We start from the raw sequence: 21,451 nt of genomic DNA, 5'->3' as shown, positions 1-21,451 counted from the left end.
ACTCTTGAGTGTTGGAGCACTCTCAACTTCGTTCCACTGATTAATTGTTCTGTCAGGAAATTTCTTAATTCTAGGTTGGTTCTCTCCTTCATTAGTTTCCATCCATTATTTTTCTGCCTTCAATCTGGGCATTAGATTAACCCCCACTCTTCTCTGTGGTGATGGTCAGGCAGCACTTGTAATATTACAACCAATCAGATTTTAGGAATGGCACAGTGGGTTCAGAGACAAACAACCAAAATGAATAAAGTGTCCAGAAGGCTTACGAAGAATTGCTGGAAGATGTCGGCAAAAAGCCACACTGCTTGGGTCTGCACGCATATTACGAAAATACATTACGACGTCCTAGGCCCCTGGGTGGGGCCCGACTAGTAATCAATGCCAAATCCGGCGAAACAACTGGCCGCTATGATACAATTCTGTTGTTGTGATAATAATAACAATAACAATGTACTATATTCATTAAACATGAACCTCAGCCAACTCAACATTCAAAAATAGCAGTTAGACTTATATACCGCTTCATAGGGCTTTCAGCCCCCTCTAAGCGGTTTACAGAGTCAGCATATTGCCCCCAACAATCCGGGTCCTCATTTTACCCACCTCGGAAGGATGGAAGGCTGAGTCAACCTTGAGTCACTACAAATACCAGTGACTGGTGCTAATGGTTGATACGGTTTGCTATATTAAATAGATGAGGGAGGATAAATTATAGCATCCATTATACATTTGAAGCACGATGTGGCTTATGAATGCTATCATCTTACACTATAGCATGGCTTTTAAGCCCATTTATATGTATTCTAGCTTAAAAAGATTGCAATCAACACCAATGCACTGAAAATTGAGAATTTTATTGAAAAACTGACCAATAAAATGTCCTTGTGAAAGTGGTACACTGTAACAGCCTTTTTGTACATCTTAGTCTTCCTCTAATAAGGAGGAAGTATTCATGTTAAGTTATAATATAGTTGTCATATATTCAATTTTAAAAGCAAACAGCATCTTTTGGTCTTTGTTCTAAGTGGTACAACCAAAAATCCTTTTAGTGAAGGTGAGTTAGATTAGACAAAGAACATGAAATGTAACAACAACAAAAATGCCATTTTTACCACAATTATAAACTGTCAAGGAAAAATTGCAGCATTATAGAAAGTTTGTTAATAATATTTAAATATAATTATCTTTAATAAAGTCAACAAGTATGTAACTTTCAATATATTATGCTTCAGCTTAAGATGGGTTTTCCAGCATTGGATTATATCCACAGTTGCACTATTTGCTAGGTATACATGAATTGCAATGACTGAAAAACCAACTGTTTGGGGGAAAAAAAGTCTTATTCTTTTTTGTTATAAATTAAAGCAATTATTTGGAAGACCAATAAGACTAAGCTTGATTTAGGAAGCATTTGAGTTCTTTTCAATCTTTTCCTCAGCTAATGACTGACAGAACACACTGCTAGTTTTTAAGAGATCAAACCGCAAGGAAATTTCAGATGTTTCTTCAAATGAGAATTTAACACAAAACTGCATGCATCCAAATTATTCATTAACAAGTTGTACAGACCTTATTGATACAGGAACTGATTACCTTGGAAAATTTTACAATATCTTTTTTTTTCAGAGTATGATAGGCAGTTTCCAGAATAAATTGTTCAACCCAAAAGCAGTTTGAGGTGTTTTGGGAGGGTGATCTGATATTTAAACTGCAATTTAGTTTGGAGAACTTATTTATGGGGATTGCCTACGTGCTTTTCCTGGAACAAAACATTCTGGACTTCTCTGGAATGGTTCATTTCCAATATCAACAAATTTGGCACACTCTTACTCAGAATATCAATATAATCTATTTTCCAAGTAATATTCCTCTTCAATCAAGGTCAAAAAATATGCAAATGGAATCATTGTTTAACTTGGCCAGTTGTGCTACATTTATAATAAATTTTGCATATTTTTCCTTATAATACAATTAAACATAATTCATCAGAATTATTCAGAAATAGTCTTGACCTCAATAATTTGTCATTCTGAGCGGTGGATGCAGCCAATGCAAAAATTTTGGTATGAAATAATTAATTCTCTAAAGTACTACATTAGATGGTACAACCAAAAATCAAAACAGATCCTCCAAAGTGCTTAATGGTCAAGCACTAATCTATACTTGTTCATTAATATGTTTGTTATTAACCTAATATCAAAATCTTAATGCTAAGATTCTGGATGAAAGTCTTTTCTCTAGATTTAGGAACACCATTGCGGGCAAACAGCTCTCTTTACAGGAACACTTTTTCCATTTCTTTTACTCGCTGTATATGTGCCTTACTAATGCATGGATAAATCAAATCCCCCAAATTTGTGAACTAGAAGCTCCATGAAAGCAAGAGAGCTGCATGCATAAGCACTTGGGTGCAATCAGATCAATTGCAGTGGACACTGATTGGGTTCCCCCTCCCTCCCCTGAAAATCCATGTCTGGAACTATTTTAAATAAACTGTCATATCTACCCATCTTTAAAAAGGGTTGTGATACAACATAAACCACAATTGGAAAAATCTGCTGAAGCCACTATGAGGCTGTTCTCTTTTCTTCAGTGCAAACAAGCTAAAATTTGAGGTCTTTCTTCTGTCCTCAGAGGTTGACCAGCAACTACCAAAGTAAAGCTCTTATCCCCTTATTAGACTGGACAAAAAACAAAATAACTTCATTAAATCAGATCCCAGATTATGGTTAGATTAACCTACTGAAATCAGTCTTTGTTCGTTGATTCCAACTGGTATCTTTGTATTTCTCATGGGATTAAATTTGGATCTGACCCAGTTTTTAACCAACGTGGATTTATGTATTCCATGTGCTGGGCTGATATACTTAAGCATTTTTTTAAAAATATACAACTTAATGAAAGGTAACTTTGGCATTATTAACCTGATAATTTCAGATATAGGCAATGACCATTATCAAGTTCCTACCACTTGGAGGGAGATACAGCCATCCAATCAAATTCATACTGGTGCTTTCCATCAATCCTGTGGCAAAAAAAACCAGTACTGTACATTTCTATACAGCATATTCTTTTTAGGAGATGCCCACAGGACAGATAATACAAAGGACACAGTCCAATGACACAAGAGGAGACTTACACTCAAGAAGCAGGACTCCGTTCTCCTCATCCTTGAATAAATTGTAGGGAATTTCTAACCTCCAGAGTCAAGCTGGAGGGCACAGAAATTGCAGACTATGTGAAAATCACATCTCTTTGCCAGAAGTTATTTTGTGGGCAAGTGGCATTAACTGGAGGCAACCTATAGTATCAAACACTTTTAGTTTTAGTGACAATTCCTTTTTTAATCAACTGAAAGAGGAAATAACAGGGTATTTTAATTGCTTTTTACAGGCGGCAGATTGAATCTCTTGCAACAAGTACTGGAAATAACATGTATTTCAAAATCAGCAACCTATATAAAGCCCTAACCAACTGTCTTCACACACACAATTGCCAATCCTGGTTGGTTTAAACTGCTTACAAGTTTGCAGCATTTCTTGAATTAGTCTCAATATTTATTCCCTGGTTTATAACAAGAAGCTGCAGTTTTCTTGAGTTGCTTCTATGCATGTGGCCCTAGTGCAAAGCTACAACTTTAATTATTTCTGTACCTTTTTGCTTGACAGGGTTGCTCTGGTTTATAAGCCTGCTTCACTGAGGACTATGCCTCAGAGCGCCTCATTTCACATTTTAAGATATTGCCAGCGCTGGGTGTTACCTGATATGTGGTTTTCTACATGTTTGAAAATGACTTAAGAACTTTCCAGACACCCCCCCCCCCCCCCAAAAAAAAGACTAGGCCGCACATAGAATATTCTTCTGAAAGTATTTACATTTCTGTACACATACACATTACTGGAAGCCAAATCTTGCAATACAAATGAATGTAGGTATCAACAGTTTGAGACAGTAGAGCAAAAACACTAGGTTATATTCCTGCTTCGGTGGCTGGAACCATGTAATAATCCTATCTTTTAGAAGTCAATTTGAAGAAAAGAAGCCAAAAGTTACTCTTATTGAAACTATCCATAGTGGAAACACCCCTTTTGAACATTTTTCTTAGTTTACTGCAGCCCTTATTCATTCGACTATTTTTTTTTCCTTGGGAGAAAACAAAGCTTCACCTTTGAGATGGTTATCATCTAACTGCTATTATTCATTGTTCCCAAATGCTGCAGAGCATAAATGCAAATTTGGTACATTTGTTTGAATCGCTTATGTACATTGGAACAGCCCAAATGAATGTCAAGGAAGAATCTCCAACAAATACTGCAAGAACATTTCCAGCCATCTTGAAAAGATCTTCGTGAAAAGATTAGGAAACAATCTTCGGTGGAGAAATCAACAATTTGGGGGAAATACAGATAGCACCACAATGAGTTGCACTAAGGTGCTAAAGGAGGTACCTTATTCCCTGCAGAGTGAATGTTCTAATACTGAAATGTATTGCAATAACTAAAAGCAACTGTATACAAAAGGTTAGCTTTTGGCTCGTTTATCTACAGAAAAGTAATTCCTTCTTCTAAATGCTCAGATGATGTTTAATTTGCTGAACGTAACAGGATTTATAACATATGAAAACAAACCTTGAAGGAAGGTTATCTTGATTCCGATGGGTGTTTAAAAGGGCCAATACCCTGGTAAGACATTTTAGTGTTTATGCAAATGGTCCAAGAGTGCTTTTTATTATCAAGAAAAAAAAAATCTATAAACAAATTATCGTCTTTAGAGGATTTATGAATGTACCATTGGGGAGAGGAGATGTGTGTGTGTGAGAGAGACTGAGGTGCCAGATTACCATGCATGCAAGTCTAGATGTATAAATGAATGTGATATATCAGGAGACCTGCTATCCTTGAGACACCAGATGGATGCTTGCTATAATATTACAATAGATAAAATTCGCTCTGTGTTCCCTTTCTGAATTCATTTAAATAAGTTTTATCTTTTCAATTTTCCCAACTTTCAGACATCGGTCTTAAGCTATCCACGTCCTTCGGTTGTCTTGTTGTCTTGAGGCATGCTGGTATTCTTTATTCGCTGCTAACTGTCCAGTTAAGTTTAGAGATCAGGAAAGCGGCTGGGATCCTCCTTGTAGTCGTCAGGAATTGTGAAAATTGATTCATCAAACTCATCATAGCGAAACTCCTGAAAAGTCACAGTGGCTGTGATTGTTGGAAACACAGGAATATCTGGGAAGAAAGGAACAGAACCATTAATGGATCCAGGATGGAGATACTCCTCTCTTTAACAAGACTCCTACTGATCATTTCCATGACATTCTCCTCGCAGGTAGCTTGATGCAATTCCAAGTGGTTTTAGGTAGTATAAAGCAGTGTTTTTCAACCTTGGCCACTTGAAGATGTCTGGACTTCAACTCCCAGAATTCCCCAGCCAGCATTCGCTGGCTGGGGAATTCTGGGAGTTGAAGTCCAGACATCTTCAAGTGGCCAAGGTTGAAAAACACTGGTATAAAGGATGGGTTCGGAGAAATGTTGCAACTGATGGCCAGTGAGACGCCTTAATGGACCACCCTATATTTATTGTTTGTCAATCCTAAAGAAAACTGCTGGCAGAGAGATCACCTACGGATCTAGGTTTGGGAGTACGACCAATATGCAGACAATAAGCACCTGCACCTCTCATTTCTATCAATTAATCTAAGGAATCTAAAGAAATAATAGAGGAAAGTACATTGTATCTGACAATAATTCTGGAATTAATCACAAAAATTTCTAGCTGGGCAAAAGTAATGTTATGGTGGGGAGGGGGAGGTTGTTTATGAGGGAGTTATATTCCCATTTGAATTTAAACATGGGCACAGAATGTATTGCTTAGGCTGGGATAAAACTGCTGTAACGTGGAGGCAAATTGCAAATCCAAATTGTTGCAAAAGTCAAATTACTTAGACTATATCAGTGATCTTTTAATTGTTGAACTTTAATTTAAAGTACAGGTGGCAATTTTCTTTCCCCATTATTGTGTTTTATACTATTCATCATCAACTGTTTTATTCAAATGAGGCAGAAGTATAAAACATATTTTAATGTGGAGCTTAAATAGATGTCCAGCAAAGGGTGACATTAGTTCTTTATAATCTCAGCGAAGCTTCCTTGCCAACTTCAGGGAGGGAGGGCAGAGGGAAAGGATTAAAACACAGTACATTGCCAATAATTCTGCCGATCTTCCTTACGAAAGATAAATGAAATGTAACCACACACTCCTTCTTTTGCCTAGGCTGGGCCTTCCTGTTCAAGCAAAACTTTTACTCTGGACCAGGAGTGTTAAACTCGACCCCATCGCAGCGGAGGTGGTATTCAGCAGCTGACTAGTTCTGGAGTACCGGTATCAGAAATTTTGAGTAGTTTGGAGAACCGGTAAATACCATCTCTGACTGGCTCCGCTCCCATCTATTCTTTGCCTCCCGAGTCCCAGCTGATAAGGAGGAGATGGGGATTTTGCAATAACCTTCCCCTGGTGTGTGAAGGGAATATAGAGTTTACCGTATCCTTCCCCTGGCGTGGGGAGGGAATGGAGATTTTATTGTATCCTTCCCCTGCCACGCCCACAGAACCGGTAGTAAAAAAAAAGGAATCCCGTCACTGCATTGCAGGCTGTATCAGGATTTTGTTTGCCTTGGGGGGCCAGATAGGTGTGGCCTGGCCATTGCAGCCAAATGGGTGGGTGGGGCCAGGGCAGGGAGGGACCAGTCCCTCGCTGTCTCCGGGACAACTCTGGGCCTATTGTGGGCCACATCTGGCCCATAGGCTACGTGTCTGACACTCCTGCTCTGGACTATTATTTATTTTCCGTTCAATACACTGTGCAACGGCATATTTTATTTTGCCTACTGCCCGATTGGGAACTATTGCAGATTATGCCCGTGACCCCCACCCCAAGAGGCAATCAAATTAATCCCTGGTTTCAGATGAAATCTATAGCTCACCTAACTTTACTGGAAAGCCTGGCGGAAGTTTCATCTGCACAAATTCCCGCAGTTTGTTAAAGTGCTTGAAGGGTGCAATTACTTCTAAAACATTCAACAACCTGAAAGATAATGCATGACATCTATTAACAGCTTCAACAACTACCCATGTGATTTAAGCAATTGGGAAGGGAAGATATTATTCTCAATCCACTATTGGGCACACTACAACTAGCAATAGATTTTTTTTAAAAAAAAATGTTAAGCAATGGATACATTCGCAAATTACCATTTATATATATATAAATTACATATTCATAATGAATGCTGTTCTTGCTTATTACAGAATGCATGTGCATGGTATAGCCTCTAATATGACTTTTTGTACTACAGATATAGAACTTGGGTATCTAATATAAAATTTGATTTTTAAGCGTTTTTTTAAAAAAAAAACAATAACAGATGTTATTGTAAGGATCTGAAACTAACATGTTTTCAGGCTTTCTCCAGCTCTTCTCACGGAGCGTCTGGATCCTGCAGACCATGGGACTACAGAGGAGATACTTCATTCGTTTGTAATTATTATTGAGCTCCTTCTCAAGGAACAGATGTTGCTGAGGAAACTACAGCCTTTGCACAATTCTTCTTCGTGTGCCAATTGCAACCATTCCGAGCCTTGCTCACAGTACTTTATACCTTCGTTAACCTCATGAATGGATTACTGCAACTCATTCTATGGGTGGGTGTCCGTGACATCTGGACCTTACAGATGGTTTAGAATGCAGCAGCCCAAGAAATCGGTCTGTCTCCTGATTTGTCCTTGTCACACCACTGTATTGTATTGGTTGCTTACAAATGCAATTCATAGAATTGATAGTCATATCTTTAAAGGCCTTATGGCTTAAGACCTGGATAACTGCTAGACTGCCTGTTCACTGCCTGTTCACTTCTACTCATCTAAAAGGTTGGGGAGTCCTTTGAATCCCAACTTGAAGGATTGTTGCCATCAGGAACCCTAAGGGCACACCTTTCCTGTTGCTATCCTATCTTTTAACCGACTTCAAGTCAGCACCAGGAAAGCTGCTAAGATCTGATCCGGCTGTACCTTAGAACAGTGTTTCCCAACCTTGGCAACTTGAAGATGTCCGGACTTCAACTCCCAGAATTCCCCAGCCAGCAAATGCTGGCTGGGGAATTCTGGGAGTTGAAGTCCGGACATCTTCAAGTTGCCAAGGTTGGGAAACACTGCCTTAGAAGATTCATTGTATGATGGGCTTCCTATCTTTAGTACTTGTCTGCACAGGAGTGGACATAAGACATTTCCATCTAAATGAATGGCAGGCAAAGCAAAGCAACTAACATGAACGTTTCAACGGAAGAAACAAAGTCAAATTGCCTGGGTTTTGCCCAAACTCTTTGCTTTAGAAATTAAAAGTCAAGAAAACTCTACAAAGTGACATCACGTTGCATAGGTCTAGACATTTGGAAACCAGTAAGCAACATCAGACGTTCCCTAAGTGCTACATAGCTTTTAGAAATAGATTAATTTGTGAGAGAATGCTTGTGACTCATCAAGGGATAAACACAATCAAAGTTGAAACTATGTGGAACTCATACATCGTATTCTGTTGCAGTTTGTGCAACAGAACAAACTGGAACCTCGTTGGTGGTATAAAACTTTTTCTTATTTTATATATTAGAGTCTCTGAAATTTAAGCATAATAGTGAGTAATATAACTTTACTGTATCACATTCTTTTACAATCTTTTCTGAAAGCAATTCAGACTTACGATTCAATTCCTAGAGGAAATTCTTGGCTCATGGCTATCGTAGCTTTAAAAGTTTTCTTGCTTTCTTTGCAGACAAGTTCTCTACCCAAATGAGGCGCTCTGTTTAAAAGACAATCAAAATGAAAACATCTCCAAATACATAAAATGCACAAACAGCTCACCCTGAAAGAGATTTTTATTGAGCAGGAAACAAGGAAAATGGAAATTATTAATGAGGCTTGGAAGGCTCTTTTGAGGTAGGAGGGAATATATTTCTCTTTTCATTGCTGTTCTTCTTCTCATGCATACGCAGACGTATTTAAATCTAAATGCTTTCAGAACTCTTTATTTTCAATAAGAAAGTAAGGGGTGCAATTCCATTTTTTTAAAAAAAATAGAGCATCTTGTTACCTTAAAAATATCTTAATTTTTTTTAAAAAAATAGAGTATTCTGTTACTTAAAAATTTAACTCCAACTTGATTATAATCCAAGATGTGGATTTGTGCCACATCTAAAAATGTGGGGTTTTCTAAAATTCCAATTTATAGGGTTTTAGAAATTAGGATAGACTTTTAGTATCATGGGTAGAATTTACTGTAACCATAGATTCATTTTATGACTCAGATTGTGCCGACTGTACTCCTGATATTTATGTTCCACTTAGAGCTTAATGATTTTCAAGCTCTTAAAATGATACAATACATTCAGTATTACCATCAATTGATGATATACAGAAAAAAAAATCATATCTACAGTTTTCATACATTTCAATTGTGCTCTTCTAACCATTCTTCTGTTCTTTTGTTGCTTTTAAATACAATTATCAAAATTATTCATCATTGCATTATTAAAATAATGACATATAAAAGAAAAAAGGGCAGAATAGAACAACTAGATATAAACAAATACCACTGTTGAAACTTTCTACTGACACATTTTGTATTTATTTCCCTTCTGTGTTCTGCAAATGCTATTAGCAATTTCAATATTTTACTTTACACTACCCATTAAGCTTGTTACTAGTTTCTGTTCAGACACTTTCATCTGTTGTTTTTTAAATGGTCTCATAACTTTTTCCCTATTTATATCTATTGGTTTTCTTTAAAAGAACAATCAAAAGTTGCTGCTCCCTCAGTATAACTGAAGAAATCAGAAGTCTAACAGATTTAAGCTGCCTTACATATGGCACTTTGCACAATAATAATTACAAACCAGTTGAAATGAAGTATCTCCTCTGTAGTCCCATGGTCTGAATGTGGTGATTTAAGACTCCTGCTAAGTGACTTAAAACCAGACATTGGGAAACTGGTATCACTTCATCAAGCCCATCCATCACATTAAGAATTTACTGAATAGTGAAGTAGTTACTAAATTTTACTGAGTTTACTAAGTTACTAGTTGCTAAGGTTCTTGATAAATGACTATCAGACTTTGAAAACCTGGTATCATTGGATCATGTTCAACAATTTTGTTGAATTAACATTAACTAAAAGGGTTTTTAATTTGGATTTTGAATAAATGTGCAATTAATTGTTACAGTTTTGAATTTTACTGTTACTATCTTTCTTCCATCGTGCAAACAGCCCAGTCACATGACACCCCCAGCCACGCCCATCAAGCCACGCCCACAGAACCGGTAGTAAAAAAATGAATTCCACCACTGGGTTGGGGGGGGGGCACTGAGGATCAGTTTGTAGCACTGATAGTGGACTGAAAAGGTTTGGGAACCACTGGTCTGGAACAATATGTATTTTTGGCTCTTAGTAATGTAAAGCACTGTCAGCATTAGGGAAGAGGCACTAGTGAATGAATACAGAAAAATTACAAACAACTCACTCCTACCAGTGCATGTTGAAATTCCTCATTTATCAGCTGAAAGACTTAAATCCAAGAAGACCCTACTGACACTGGCGCAACATCTGCCCAACAACTTTAACACTGATTCCCAAAAGCCAAATGGGTCACTGAACACCCAGACTTATAAATGGTTTCACAAAAAAGATGCCAGGCTTTGACCTATTACATCAGCAATGGACGATCCTGAATAGGATTCACACCTCACACGGAATCTGCCAGGACTCTCTGTATAAATGGGGCATAGTATCCTCCCCTCAGTGTGATGGCAGGGTGCTACATCAAACTGTAGATCACATCGTGACCCGCTGTAAGCTGAGGGCATATACTGTCCACTACCTGTTTTTTTAAAAAATATAAACGATGCTGCGCTCCGATGGTTAGATAGCCTAAACATTGGTATTTGAACATAGATCTTTTTAATATTTATATTTTATTATATTTTACTAATCTAGATGAAGTGTTAATATATATTGCCAGTTCAGGTATGATATGCTACATGCTAAATAAATAAATAACCATATGCATATTGCAGTAATACTCACTTCCCATTTTCTGCAGATATGTATTCCTCCCATGAAATTGTATTGGGTGGTGGTGGGGTAAGAGATTGTCTCCTGACAGGCTTTTTAAAGAAAAGACACAAGAATTTATTCAATAACTACCACTTTTCTAAACTACAGACATAACACCTTTCCACCACAGAGGAAGAGACTCTTGTCTGTCTGAAATGGTGGCCCAGTCTAAAGTTACACCACCACAAGCTCAATAAATAATTTCTGGTGGACCAAGGTGACATACTTCCTAAAGTAGAAATTTAGACTATACTGCATGAAATAACAGCCCAAAGACCAAAATGAGGAGCAAGACATCTTTAAAGAGGATTGCTTGACCATACTTTTGACTCTCAGCGTTATTTTATTCAAAGACACTTCTTGTAGTCATTCATTATATTATAATGTTAATAATATACTTCCAAAAGAAAATCATTTTTCTCAGAAAAAAATACAGAAGTGATATTACTTTTTAATTTTGTAACTATTTTTATTTCGTAAGAGATTTTCTACCCCACATCACCTAAGGAGCAGGTAAGCCATTCCAAACTTGCACTAATCATTTCTGATGCTAAGAGGAGTAATTTTCGTCAATAGGATTTGGTATTCTTTTCCCAACAGAATATGACTAACAATTGGACAACTCACTATTTTGGTTTATTACAGTTTGTCATTCAAGTTTTAGAAACATCATTTATTATTTTATGTTACTAGCATTAAGTCTACTATTCAGCTGTTCTGTGAAAAGCCAAGTTTTTAATTTTTAACTGACCTTGAAAAATATCATTTATAATAACAGGTACATGTATAGAACTAACATGGTGGAAAATGATAAAATACTAACAACTTACAGTGGAACATTAAAGATGCTAATAATATTGTGTTAATATTTAAGTAGCTTAGGAAGTATCACAATACCTCTTGAGAGGTGTGGAAACAAGTAATACACCTGAGGTAGGTCCAGACTATTTGGACAAAACAAATTAAAGGAGGGTCTGAGAAGCATAAAAAAATATCTATGGATAAAATTTAAAAATCTATACAACTAAAACGAATGTCACCATTCTATGTCAATTATATCAAATAAGCCCTCCTTTACAAAAAGACAAAAGGAAAGTTTCTCAATTTCAGTGACAAATATGGAGAATGACAAAATGAACAACTGCTAAGCTGGCATCAGATCACGGGGTTAGGTCTAGTCCCTCTTGAAGTCTCAAGACTTTTGCTTCCCAAAGATGATCCCTGAAACTCAGGAAGTTTCAGAAACATGATAGCACAAGAAACTGTCAGAATGCAAACTCATCTAGGTGGTCCTCATTTGGTGACTGCCTAGTTTAGTGACCTTCTGCAGTTAAGATAGTGATGAAAAAGTAAATTTATGACCAACAGTCACATGTCTAACCTTTATAGGTATAAAGCAAAGGACAGCTGAAGTACGATCATTAGTACTATAGCAGTTTCATTTAACACTTCCTTTGCTTAAGGACAGAGTCGTTGATCCCAACTATGGTTGCTAAACAAGAACTACCTATATACAAATGAAAGGCAATGCTTCCCAGTATTTAAGGCTGCTGTGGTGGATTTTATGTCCACCATCAAACATTCAGAATAATATTTCAAAACTGACTTTAAAAAGCATTATGCTTAGCATGCAATTTAAGAAATCTTCAACTATACCTCAAAGTTTTGTTCCATCAAATTTCCACCTTTGCTCAAGCTTTCCATGATAGCCTTATTCCGGAGGATATCCTCCTCACTGAGATGTTCCCGTCTTTTCCTTGATTCTAAAACAAGCCCGTTAACCATGTAGAAGTCTGCCAAAAAGTTTCCCACTCTTTCCTGGGGAAAAAAATAATGAAATAACCTAAGGGCAAAAGCATACACAGAGTATTTGCTAAGAAGACTAGAGCTCCTATATATATATTGCCTTCCTATTCACTATCTATATTCAGGGTGGGCAAGCTGCTGGTCCAGGGCTACATAAGAGTTGCAAATTGTTTTGTTTTTTTCTTGAAGAGCTGCCTCCAAATGTGCAAATGTGTTCCTGAAATCCGGAGATACGAGTATTAAAGAAAGATTAGCATCTTGTCTGATCTGCATCATTGGTACAGCTGCTAAAGTCTTCACCTTTCTAAAACATGAAACTGTTTTTATTGCAGGCATGAAAAGGCTGCCCATCCTGGTCTCTCCAGCCTCTCTTAATCTTTTAAGACTTTTCCACTTCTGAGATTAAACAAAGGAGCCATACTAATAGTCCAAGTGACTTCATTCTTCTTTGCCTTAGTGCCCCATTACTGACATAGTAATATAAAATAGACGGTGATTTTAGAATAAGAAATAGGCTTACTGTTTTATCTTCTCGGAAAAGCCATCCTGTTTGGGCACGTGTGAAAGTGATTGATTTGGTTGATAATGTTGCTGAATAAATATCACTACTCATCAAAATATCAACTTCCTCCTCCGTTTCCATCTCTGATTCCTAACAAAGTATAAAATTGAATGTTATTAAATGAAACAAAACACTTAAACATAAGCATTTTCCTTGCTAACTGAATTTGTTTTTAATAATTTTTGCCTACTGGCAGGAGATATGTGCCATGTCTTCTACTGATGTAAATTATTACATATTGATGCAATCTCCAAGGACTCCTCAGTGATAATTAACCAGCAAAACTCCAACAATAAAATGATAATACCCTTAATCAAAATTTAAAATAAGTTGAATGGGGAAAATTATAACTAACAAAACATGGATAGATTCTCAAATGAATTCTGAAAGAATTCAAGTTTTGCCAAGCAGGCTACAAATTAAAGTTGCTCCAACCAACACACCTACCTCGTGATGTATTCGCTGGTAAACCTTTTGTTCGTTGTCTAAAACTACAAAGGATTCAGAGGGTGCAGCATCACCATTGAAAATGAAGCTCAAGTCCCCCCGTTGGCACTTCATGTCAGTAAAATCTATGAGGGTTGTGTCAAGCCTGCAGAAATATTCCAAAATGAGAACTGAGAGAGAGGAAGACCTTTATACTGCTTATACAGACGTTGTAGTTAAACAGAATACATTGTTAGACTCTTGATGCTCTCTGAGGTTTTTTTTTGGGGGGGGGGGTATTTTATTATCCAGCTAGATAACATCACTAGAGAAAGGGAAGTTTGCTGTTATTTTATATATTTATATAGGTAGTCCCCAACTTAGAACCATTTGTTTAGTGACTGTTCAACAGTGCTGAAAAAAAAGTGATTTACAACTGGTCGTCGAACTTACAACTAATGCAACATCCTCATAGTCATGATAAAAACATGTCTGCTTGGCAACCGGCATGTATTTACAATGGCTGCAGAAAACCAGGGGTCATGCAATCCCCAAGTGCAACTTTCCCAGCCACTTTCCAACAAAGTCAACGAGGGAAGCTGGATTCACTTAATGACCATGTGATTCACTTAAGAACTGCAGTGATTTGCTTAACAAAGTAAAAGGTTGTTGAGTGTAACCCACTGAGCACCTTCCCCTGCTTAGCAGCAGAAACTGTGATTGTAACTCGAAGACTACCTGTAGTCATTTGCCTTGCCAGTCTGATGGGAGGGATGGCTTCCTCCTTGATGGTTTTTAGATTAGTGTATTATTTTTTTCTCTGATCATTTTCTGCTATAGGAATACGTACTGTTTTGAAAATATACCAGTTTCATGGCCAATGGCATAGTGTAGTTTTTCTATACATTATTGTGTTCCCAGTCTCTGTCATTGGTGCATCATTGCATGAAATTAATCCAAATCATGGGCTCTTGAGGATATTCTTGAGGATTTCTATTTATCAATATTTTCATAACATTACAGAAATTATGGAGGTAATTTTAATCAAAATCTTGGTGAACTTGTTAAGTATGATCTATTTCCCCATCAAAAATGTTAATATTTGCTTCTCTTAATTACAATAAATTATATGGAAACAATATATATTAATATGTAATATATAATATCTATTAACATTTTAAAGCAAAATGATAAATTATTGTAGTGTAATGCAGGTTGAATATTCTTACCTGATATTTATACCTTGTTTGTATATTTTACATGCATCAGAAGGCAAGATTCGGGAAAGTAAAGGCACTGAATTTGACAAAAATGAGACAATTTTACTGAATGTCATTATAATGTATCAATTCATATACAATAATGCTAACATGCTTTATTACAGGTCCCATGCCAACCAAAATTCTTGGAATTCAAACTGATATATAGTTACATTTTTAAGACATCAAATATGCTGCATAACAAAGCAACAAAACCCTTTTTAGTTTGTGTTTGCAAGAAATAATAAAATACTAAAAGGAGAACTGCATGGACCATTTGTTTTTTAAAGGATCAAAGCACTGCAGCCTTTCAAATTTCAATGCAGCTGCTTTGCAGATCTGCTCTGGATGCTTTTGAGTAGTGGTCTCAAAAATGCATTTAATCACTTTGCAAAACACTCTCTGAACTCTCAAAGTAATGTCATGCATTAAAAGTAACATTATAATTACAATTCTTTCTTTCAGCAAACAAATTCTCTTACAATATTGGGTCAATGCAGAATCATTGACTGATTACATTAGGAATATATTTCAGACCGCTGGGCTTTCTCCCCGATTACTCAAAAAATTACTCTCTTGTCAGCATCCTTAAGCAGGCTCTCTTGCTCCATTAATAGGAATGGAGCTTTTAACACATAGCTTTTAAACCACAGCTAGGAGTGGGGATTAAAATATGGTTAGGATACAGATATAACCGCAATTTATATGGAAAATGGGAAGGGGAATTGAATTGTAAACTGTACGTGAGGGCCCAAGAAACTCAAAAGACCAGAGAGAGGGTGAAGCAGACATGTTGAGGGGCTGCTCCCAATCTATGATTGAGGGCTCAAGACACAGAATAATATCATCAAGGAACAGATGATGACACAAATTAGAATTCTTTTTTAAGTCAGATCAAGGGAGAAATATATCCCAACTATAGCTTATTAGACTTATGCTTAGGAGAAAGAGCAACATGAAATTAAACATCAAAACAAACATTGAATAGTTAGTCCTTAAAGACCCTAAGCACCTGCTCAGTCTGGAATCCCTCCATAAAGCATCACTGTCTACAGTAGTGTCTCCCAACCTTGGCAACTTTAAGATGAGTGGACTTCAACTCCCAGTACTTCCCAGCTAGCAGAAGGAGTTGAAGTCCACATATCTTAAAGTTGCCAGGGTTAGGATACCTGGTCTGAAGGGTGATTTCATATCATGAAGAAATACATGAAAGTTTCACCACAACTTTCTATAGTTGGGATCTGAAGTTTGGTGGAAGCTTTCCTCTGTACAATTCCACGGATCAAGGCTCTTTTCTCGTGCACATGATGGCAGAACAGGAGCTCCTCAGCAAGGAATCACACTTGTGCTGCTTTTGTTCATTAGTGTAATGCTATAGCAGTTTTATAATTCACTATAACAGGGCTGTCAAACTCGTGGCCCGCGGGATGGATGTGCCATGTCCTGGCCCATGCCTAGTTTAGCAAAGGGGAAAAAAAGTCCCGATACCTCACATAATGCCACCCCTGTACTATAGTCTTTAAAATGTATTATATATATAGTTAAAATATTAAATACAAGAACTTTCTAAACATATTGTACAAATAATGGTGTTTGGATGTTCTATATCTAACATGCCTCAGAAGCACACAATAGCACTAAAACCGTTCCATAATATTTAATAGCATTCTCTAAGCTGTTCACAGAGTCAGCATACTGCTCCCAACAATTTGAGTCCTCATTTTACTAACCTCAGAAGGATAGAAGACTGAGTCAATCTTGAGCCAGTCAGAATTACAAAGCTGCATTCTTTGCCACCATGGTTCATATAAATGTGATGAAATGCTCATATAAAGTTACATAAAAATATATTTTATGGATTTGCACCTTCCTAAGTAAAAACTATTTTCTGGAGAAATACTATTAAGTTTTTTAATCTCTCCATAGTCTATATATATAGTCGCTAGGAATCATAAACAATTTGATGATATGTCATCAATTACTCTACATATGAATTTTAGAAAAACTTACCCCAACTTTGAAAATCCCAGTGAAGTTCAAGATAAAAGTCACCTAGCTGGAGAAATACTGTCGATTAAAACTTAATACGCTGTAAGATATATAGATATAACATATACATACATACACACACATCAAAATGTAATTAATTTACTTATCCTATTATGTTACAAAGATATTTCATTTTATGATGTGCAAATCACATGTGGTTAGGATTACAAGAGATCACTATTCAAAAGTGCTTCTGCTTTCCCACAGCTGATTTAATTTTATATTATCATTTACAGGATCACAATACTATATAGGCTGAGATGGAGTAGTTACAGGCCTGAATATGTAGTTTGTTAACATTTAGAATAATCCAACTAAAACCAAAACCAAATTAAATTAGAACATATTACTTGCATCTTCTCCTGAGGCTTTAAATGGTTAACGAGGTTTTTATTGGTTCCTGGTGTTTACTGCAGGCATAAGTATAATACAACTACAGCAACATTTTTTTTCTAAAGATCCATACTACTGCGACATAATGATTCACTTACAGATCAGCAGCAAAATCCAAAGAGCAAAATGATATTTAGAAATGCAAGAATTAATTAGGAACACTGTAACTTTCATATCAAAAAGTCTATTGTGAGCTACTAGCTGGTTTGTATGCGTAGGTGCAATACTCATAAAAAGTATTTGAAAATGAATGCCCCCAAACCCCCAAACCTTTGCAACCGGGCACAGTGCCATTCACTGACCTAGGGGTATTGCTAAGCAGCGTGAGCACCTGTTCGCTGCCACCCGGCTCCCGCAGCTTGGCGCCTTTCAAATGCCAGCGAATGATGCTCTGCACGGCTGGAGAGGGTGGTTGCGCGAGCGGCTGTTCCACTCTCGCTCACCTACCTCCCAATGCATGGCCCAGTTCTCATTACGGAACCAGGGCACCTCCGCTGCCATCCCAGCCTGGCTTTTTCCGCGGCTTCCAACCCGAGTCTTTCGGCAGTGGCAACTCTGGGCGCACGCTCTATGGTTGTATGGTTGACTCGAGTTGGAAGCCGCAGAAAAAGCCAGGCTGGGATGGCGGCAGTGGCGGAGGTGCCCTGGCTCCGTAATGAGAGCTGGGCCATGCATCGTGAGGCTGGGAGGTGGGTGAGCGAGAGTGGAACAACTGCTCGCGCAACCCCCCTCTCCAGCCATGCAGAGCACCATTCACTGGCATTTGGAAGGCGCCAAGCCGCGGGAGCCAGCAAACAGGCGCTCACGCGGCTTGGCGGTACCCCTAGGTCAGTGAATGGCACTGTGTCCGGCTCCAAAGGGAGTTTGCCAGGTGGCTGCTCGTGAGCGTGGTTCATGGCTGTTGTGTTGCGGCAACAGCGCAACACAGCCATTCGCCCATGAGGCTGTGCCCGGCTCTTTGGGAGCCCGCTCGCAAGAGAGCAGCCGCCCAGAAACCCCAAAGCAATAAACCCTCCCCCCCATAATAAAGCCCAAGCCATATTTTGTAGGTAAAAAGAAAATAAGACTCTGTCATATTTTCGGGGAAACACAGTATTAAAATCAACAGTATTCTGATTAAAATCCTCATTTAATTTAATTTACCTCTTTCAGGGCTTTTAATAATCGAGGCCGCTTTTCTTCAACACTTTCCCTAGACTGTTGCTTCAGTTTTCTTAGGAGTGCTGTAACTAAATCAATTCACTGTAAGCCATAAATCATGGAATTGTAATTGCATATAAGAAGCACATACTAACAAACATAGTGAACAAAATATCTGCTTTAGAAATGAACCAACTAAATGATGTTTACTGACCAGGAAAGATTTCATTCTTCAAAAGACTCTATTAATGGTATGGATTTGAGCTATGTAATTTTATATATATATATATACACACACAGTCTCACTTTCATGCAATTAATCTGGAAGCAGAATAAATCACACCACTAACTTGACTTCTTGAAAAATAAAAAGTCAAAATACTCTGAATTTTAACATAATCTTTATTAACTCTTTCTCTGTATGCATGTTTAGATCTACAGATATACAGGTATCCCTTAACTTACAACAGCTGCTCATTCTGGCCATAGGTTGTGACAATGACAAGAGAATAATCAAATTAATGACCCAATTTTATGGTCTTTTTTTTTTTGCAGCGAATATTAAGCAAAGGTTGTTGTTATTAAAAGAACCCTGTGCTTGCTAAGGGGCATTTTTGCCAAAACCAAAAATTAAATGACAGGATTTGATGAAAACATAAATCGTGATCATGTGAATGCAGGTTGTGGCAAATGGCCATAAATACGGGATGGCTGCTTAGATTGGGAATGTAGGTCATGTGACTGGGGGGGAGGGAGTTGTCCTGCTCACTGGAATTTCAGAATTGGGTTGTAAGTATTTGGGGGGAGTCTGTTGTAACTTAAAACACTCACTAAGTCACAGGTGTCAAACTCGCAGCGGCTCATTGCTGTCATGTGACGAATCATGACCTTTTCCCCCCCTCATGGAGCTGGGGTGGGCATGGCCTGCATGTGACGCATCCAGCCCACGGGCCACCAGTTTGACACTTCTGCACTAAGTCATAAGTTAAAGACTACCTGTACTTTGTTCTTAATTTCTTCATAGTTACAGTAAGGTCTCAATTCCCCAATACTTTGCATATTGTTTCTTCAAAGGCTAAATAGGTTTATTACATAAAACCAGAGAAATATTTCCTTACTCATTTGCCTATCTCCATAGCTGATGGCTTCTGCAAGAGGACTCCATCCCTGAGCATTTTTCACTTTTACAGGAGCATTGTGGGCCAAAAGCAAGTGAGCACATTCTGTAATAAATTACATTAGATAAAACAATATAATTTTAAGTTTCCATTAACAAATCACAGAAATAAAAACAACCAATTTCTTGTAATAGAGCTATGTGTTAAATTAATGGAGGATACTATTTGCTTCTGAATCATTCTGAGTTACTGTTTTGGTACAAGCTATACAAAGATACTGTGTGGATTTCCCATCACAGTGGGCTGAATCAAAAGAAATTAGCTATGCTTTGGTTCCAACAGAATCAAAGCTTTTGTCCTGAGTAACTCGGTTGGAATGTACTAATCTGGACTTCCTCCTGGGAATCCAGACTACTACATTCCATCGTATCAACTTTTTCCATTGATTCCAACAGGGCAAACGGCAGTTTCTTCTTAACCCAATTCAATAACTCTACCACCAGGAAGATTAAATCTGATTGGAAGACTTTCTAATAAGGTCAACAGTATGAAAACAAAAACTTCAGAATTTCTTCTTTACAAGTTACCACGCTTGCCTTGAAGGGATGGATTATAATTACATAAGATGAAGTAAAGAAGGTTGGGCGGGGGGAGGGAATTGTCTTCACTCCATAATCTAATAATGGAAATGTCTGATGAATAAAATAACTTTTAATCAATAGTCAGTAACTGAATATTCTTTCGACGTAATGTGTGATCCAGAAACCAGCTATAGAATAAGATACCTTATTTGAAGCAGTTGTTGAACTGACATATGAAAAAAATCTAGAACCTGTAATAGTGTAGTGAACATAGCATAATTTTAGAAACTATTGCAAAATCAGCAAGGAAGTCAAATCAATTTAAAAGATATTTCATTCTCAATTTATGTCCCAAGATTAAAAGAGAATGGGATCAACAGGCATGAATACATAGTGGGATTGAACCTAATGTCCGTAAAGTACAGTCACTCTGAGTTTGTAGAACTGTTTAATACTAATATCTTGATTTTATGGGCCAGCAAAACACAATAAATAACACATTTATAGTTATACACAATTTAAAAGAATATCTTTATCTTAATCAACTTAAAATAGTTTCATTCTTTTATCCTATATTGCTTTTCTAATTAAATATGAAAGAATGCTAGAAATTCTTAACTAGATCAAGCAATTTTAATCTGTAATGAAGAATATGGGAGAGAATGTGAAGGAGTGGTGCAACACTGTATTTAAAAAAAAAGAACTTTAGAAGCCTTTTGTTTTCAAAAAAGATGCAAGAAACATGGAGGTTACCCAATACTTCAATGCTTGTAATATACAGTTTAATAAGTTCCATGCAGTATGTCACAAAAAAATTTAAGAAGCCAAAAAATGACCTAATGTAGGACCAATTTAATAAGCTTCAAATATTTTATGAAAAATTCAGTATGGGCAACATAAAATTGCTTGCCATGAATGGATCCCATAATTAAATGGACACTTATCAAGCTA

The 21,451-nt window shown here is 37.2% G+C and overlaps 1 protein-coding gene across 1 annotated transcript in view; it reads right to left on the bottom strand.

The window, feature by feature from the left end:
- Positions 1 to 835: 835 nt before the first annotated feature.
- The window catches only part of ANKRD13C (ankyrin repeat domain 13C), a 29,158-nt gene continuing 8,542 nt past the window's right edge, over positions 836 to 21,451 (bottom strand). The window contains exons 3-13 of the mRNA XM_014065504.2: positions 19,920 to 20,024; positions 18,805 to 18,890; positions 17,230 to 17,275; positions 15,190 to 15,256; positions 13,982 to 14,126; positions 13,493 to 13,624; positions 12,823 to 12,984; positions 11,137 to 11,216; positions 8,758 to 8,856; positions 6,989 to 7,089; positions 836 to 5,234 (exon numbers count right to left, since the gene is read on the bottom strand). Coding sequence (XP_013920979.1) covers positions 5,104 to 5,234; positions 6,989 to 7,089; positions 8,758 to 8,856; positions 11,137 to 11,216; positions 12,823 to 12,984; positions 13,493 to 13,624; positions 13,982 to 14,126; positions 15,190 to 15,256; positions 17,230 to 17,275; positions 18,805 to 18,890; positions 19,920 to 20,024 — 1,154 coding nt within the window. The 3' untranslated portion in view covers positions 836 to 5,103. The remainder of the gene's footprint in view (positions 5,235 to 6,988; positions 7,090 to 8,757; positions 8,857 to 11,136; positions 11,217 to 12,822; positions 12,985 to 13,492; positions 13,625 to 13,981; positions 14,127 to 15,189; positions 15,257 to 17,229; positions 17,276 to 18,804; positions 18,891 to 19,919; positions 20,025 to 21,451) is intronic.

The sequence above is a fragment of the Thamnophis sirtalis genome, unplaced genomic scaffold (assembly GCF_051295495.1).
Source record: "Thamnophis sirtalis isolate CommonGarterSnake01/CBP01778 unplaced genomic scaffold, rThaSir2_p1.2 scaffold_7, whole genome shotgun sequence".
NCBI lineage: Eukaryota > Metazoa > Chordata > Lepidosauria > Squamata > Natricidae > Thamnophis > Thamnophis sirtalis.
The sequence above is the reverse complement of the archived record's forward strand: the minus strand, read 5'-3'. Positions and strand labels throughout refer to the sequence as shown.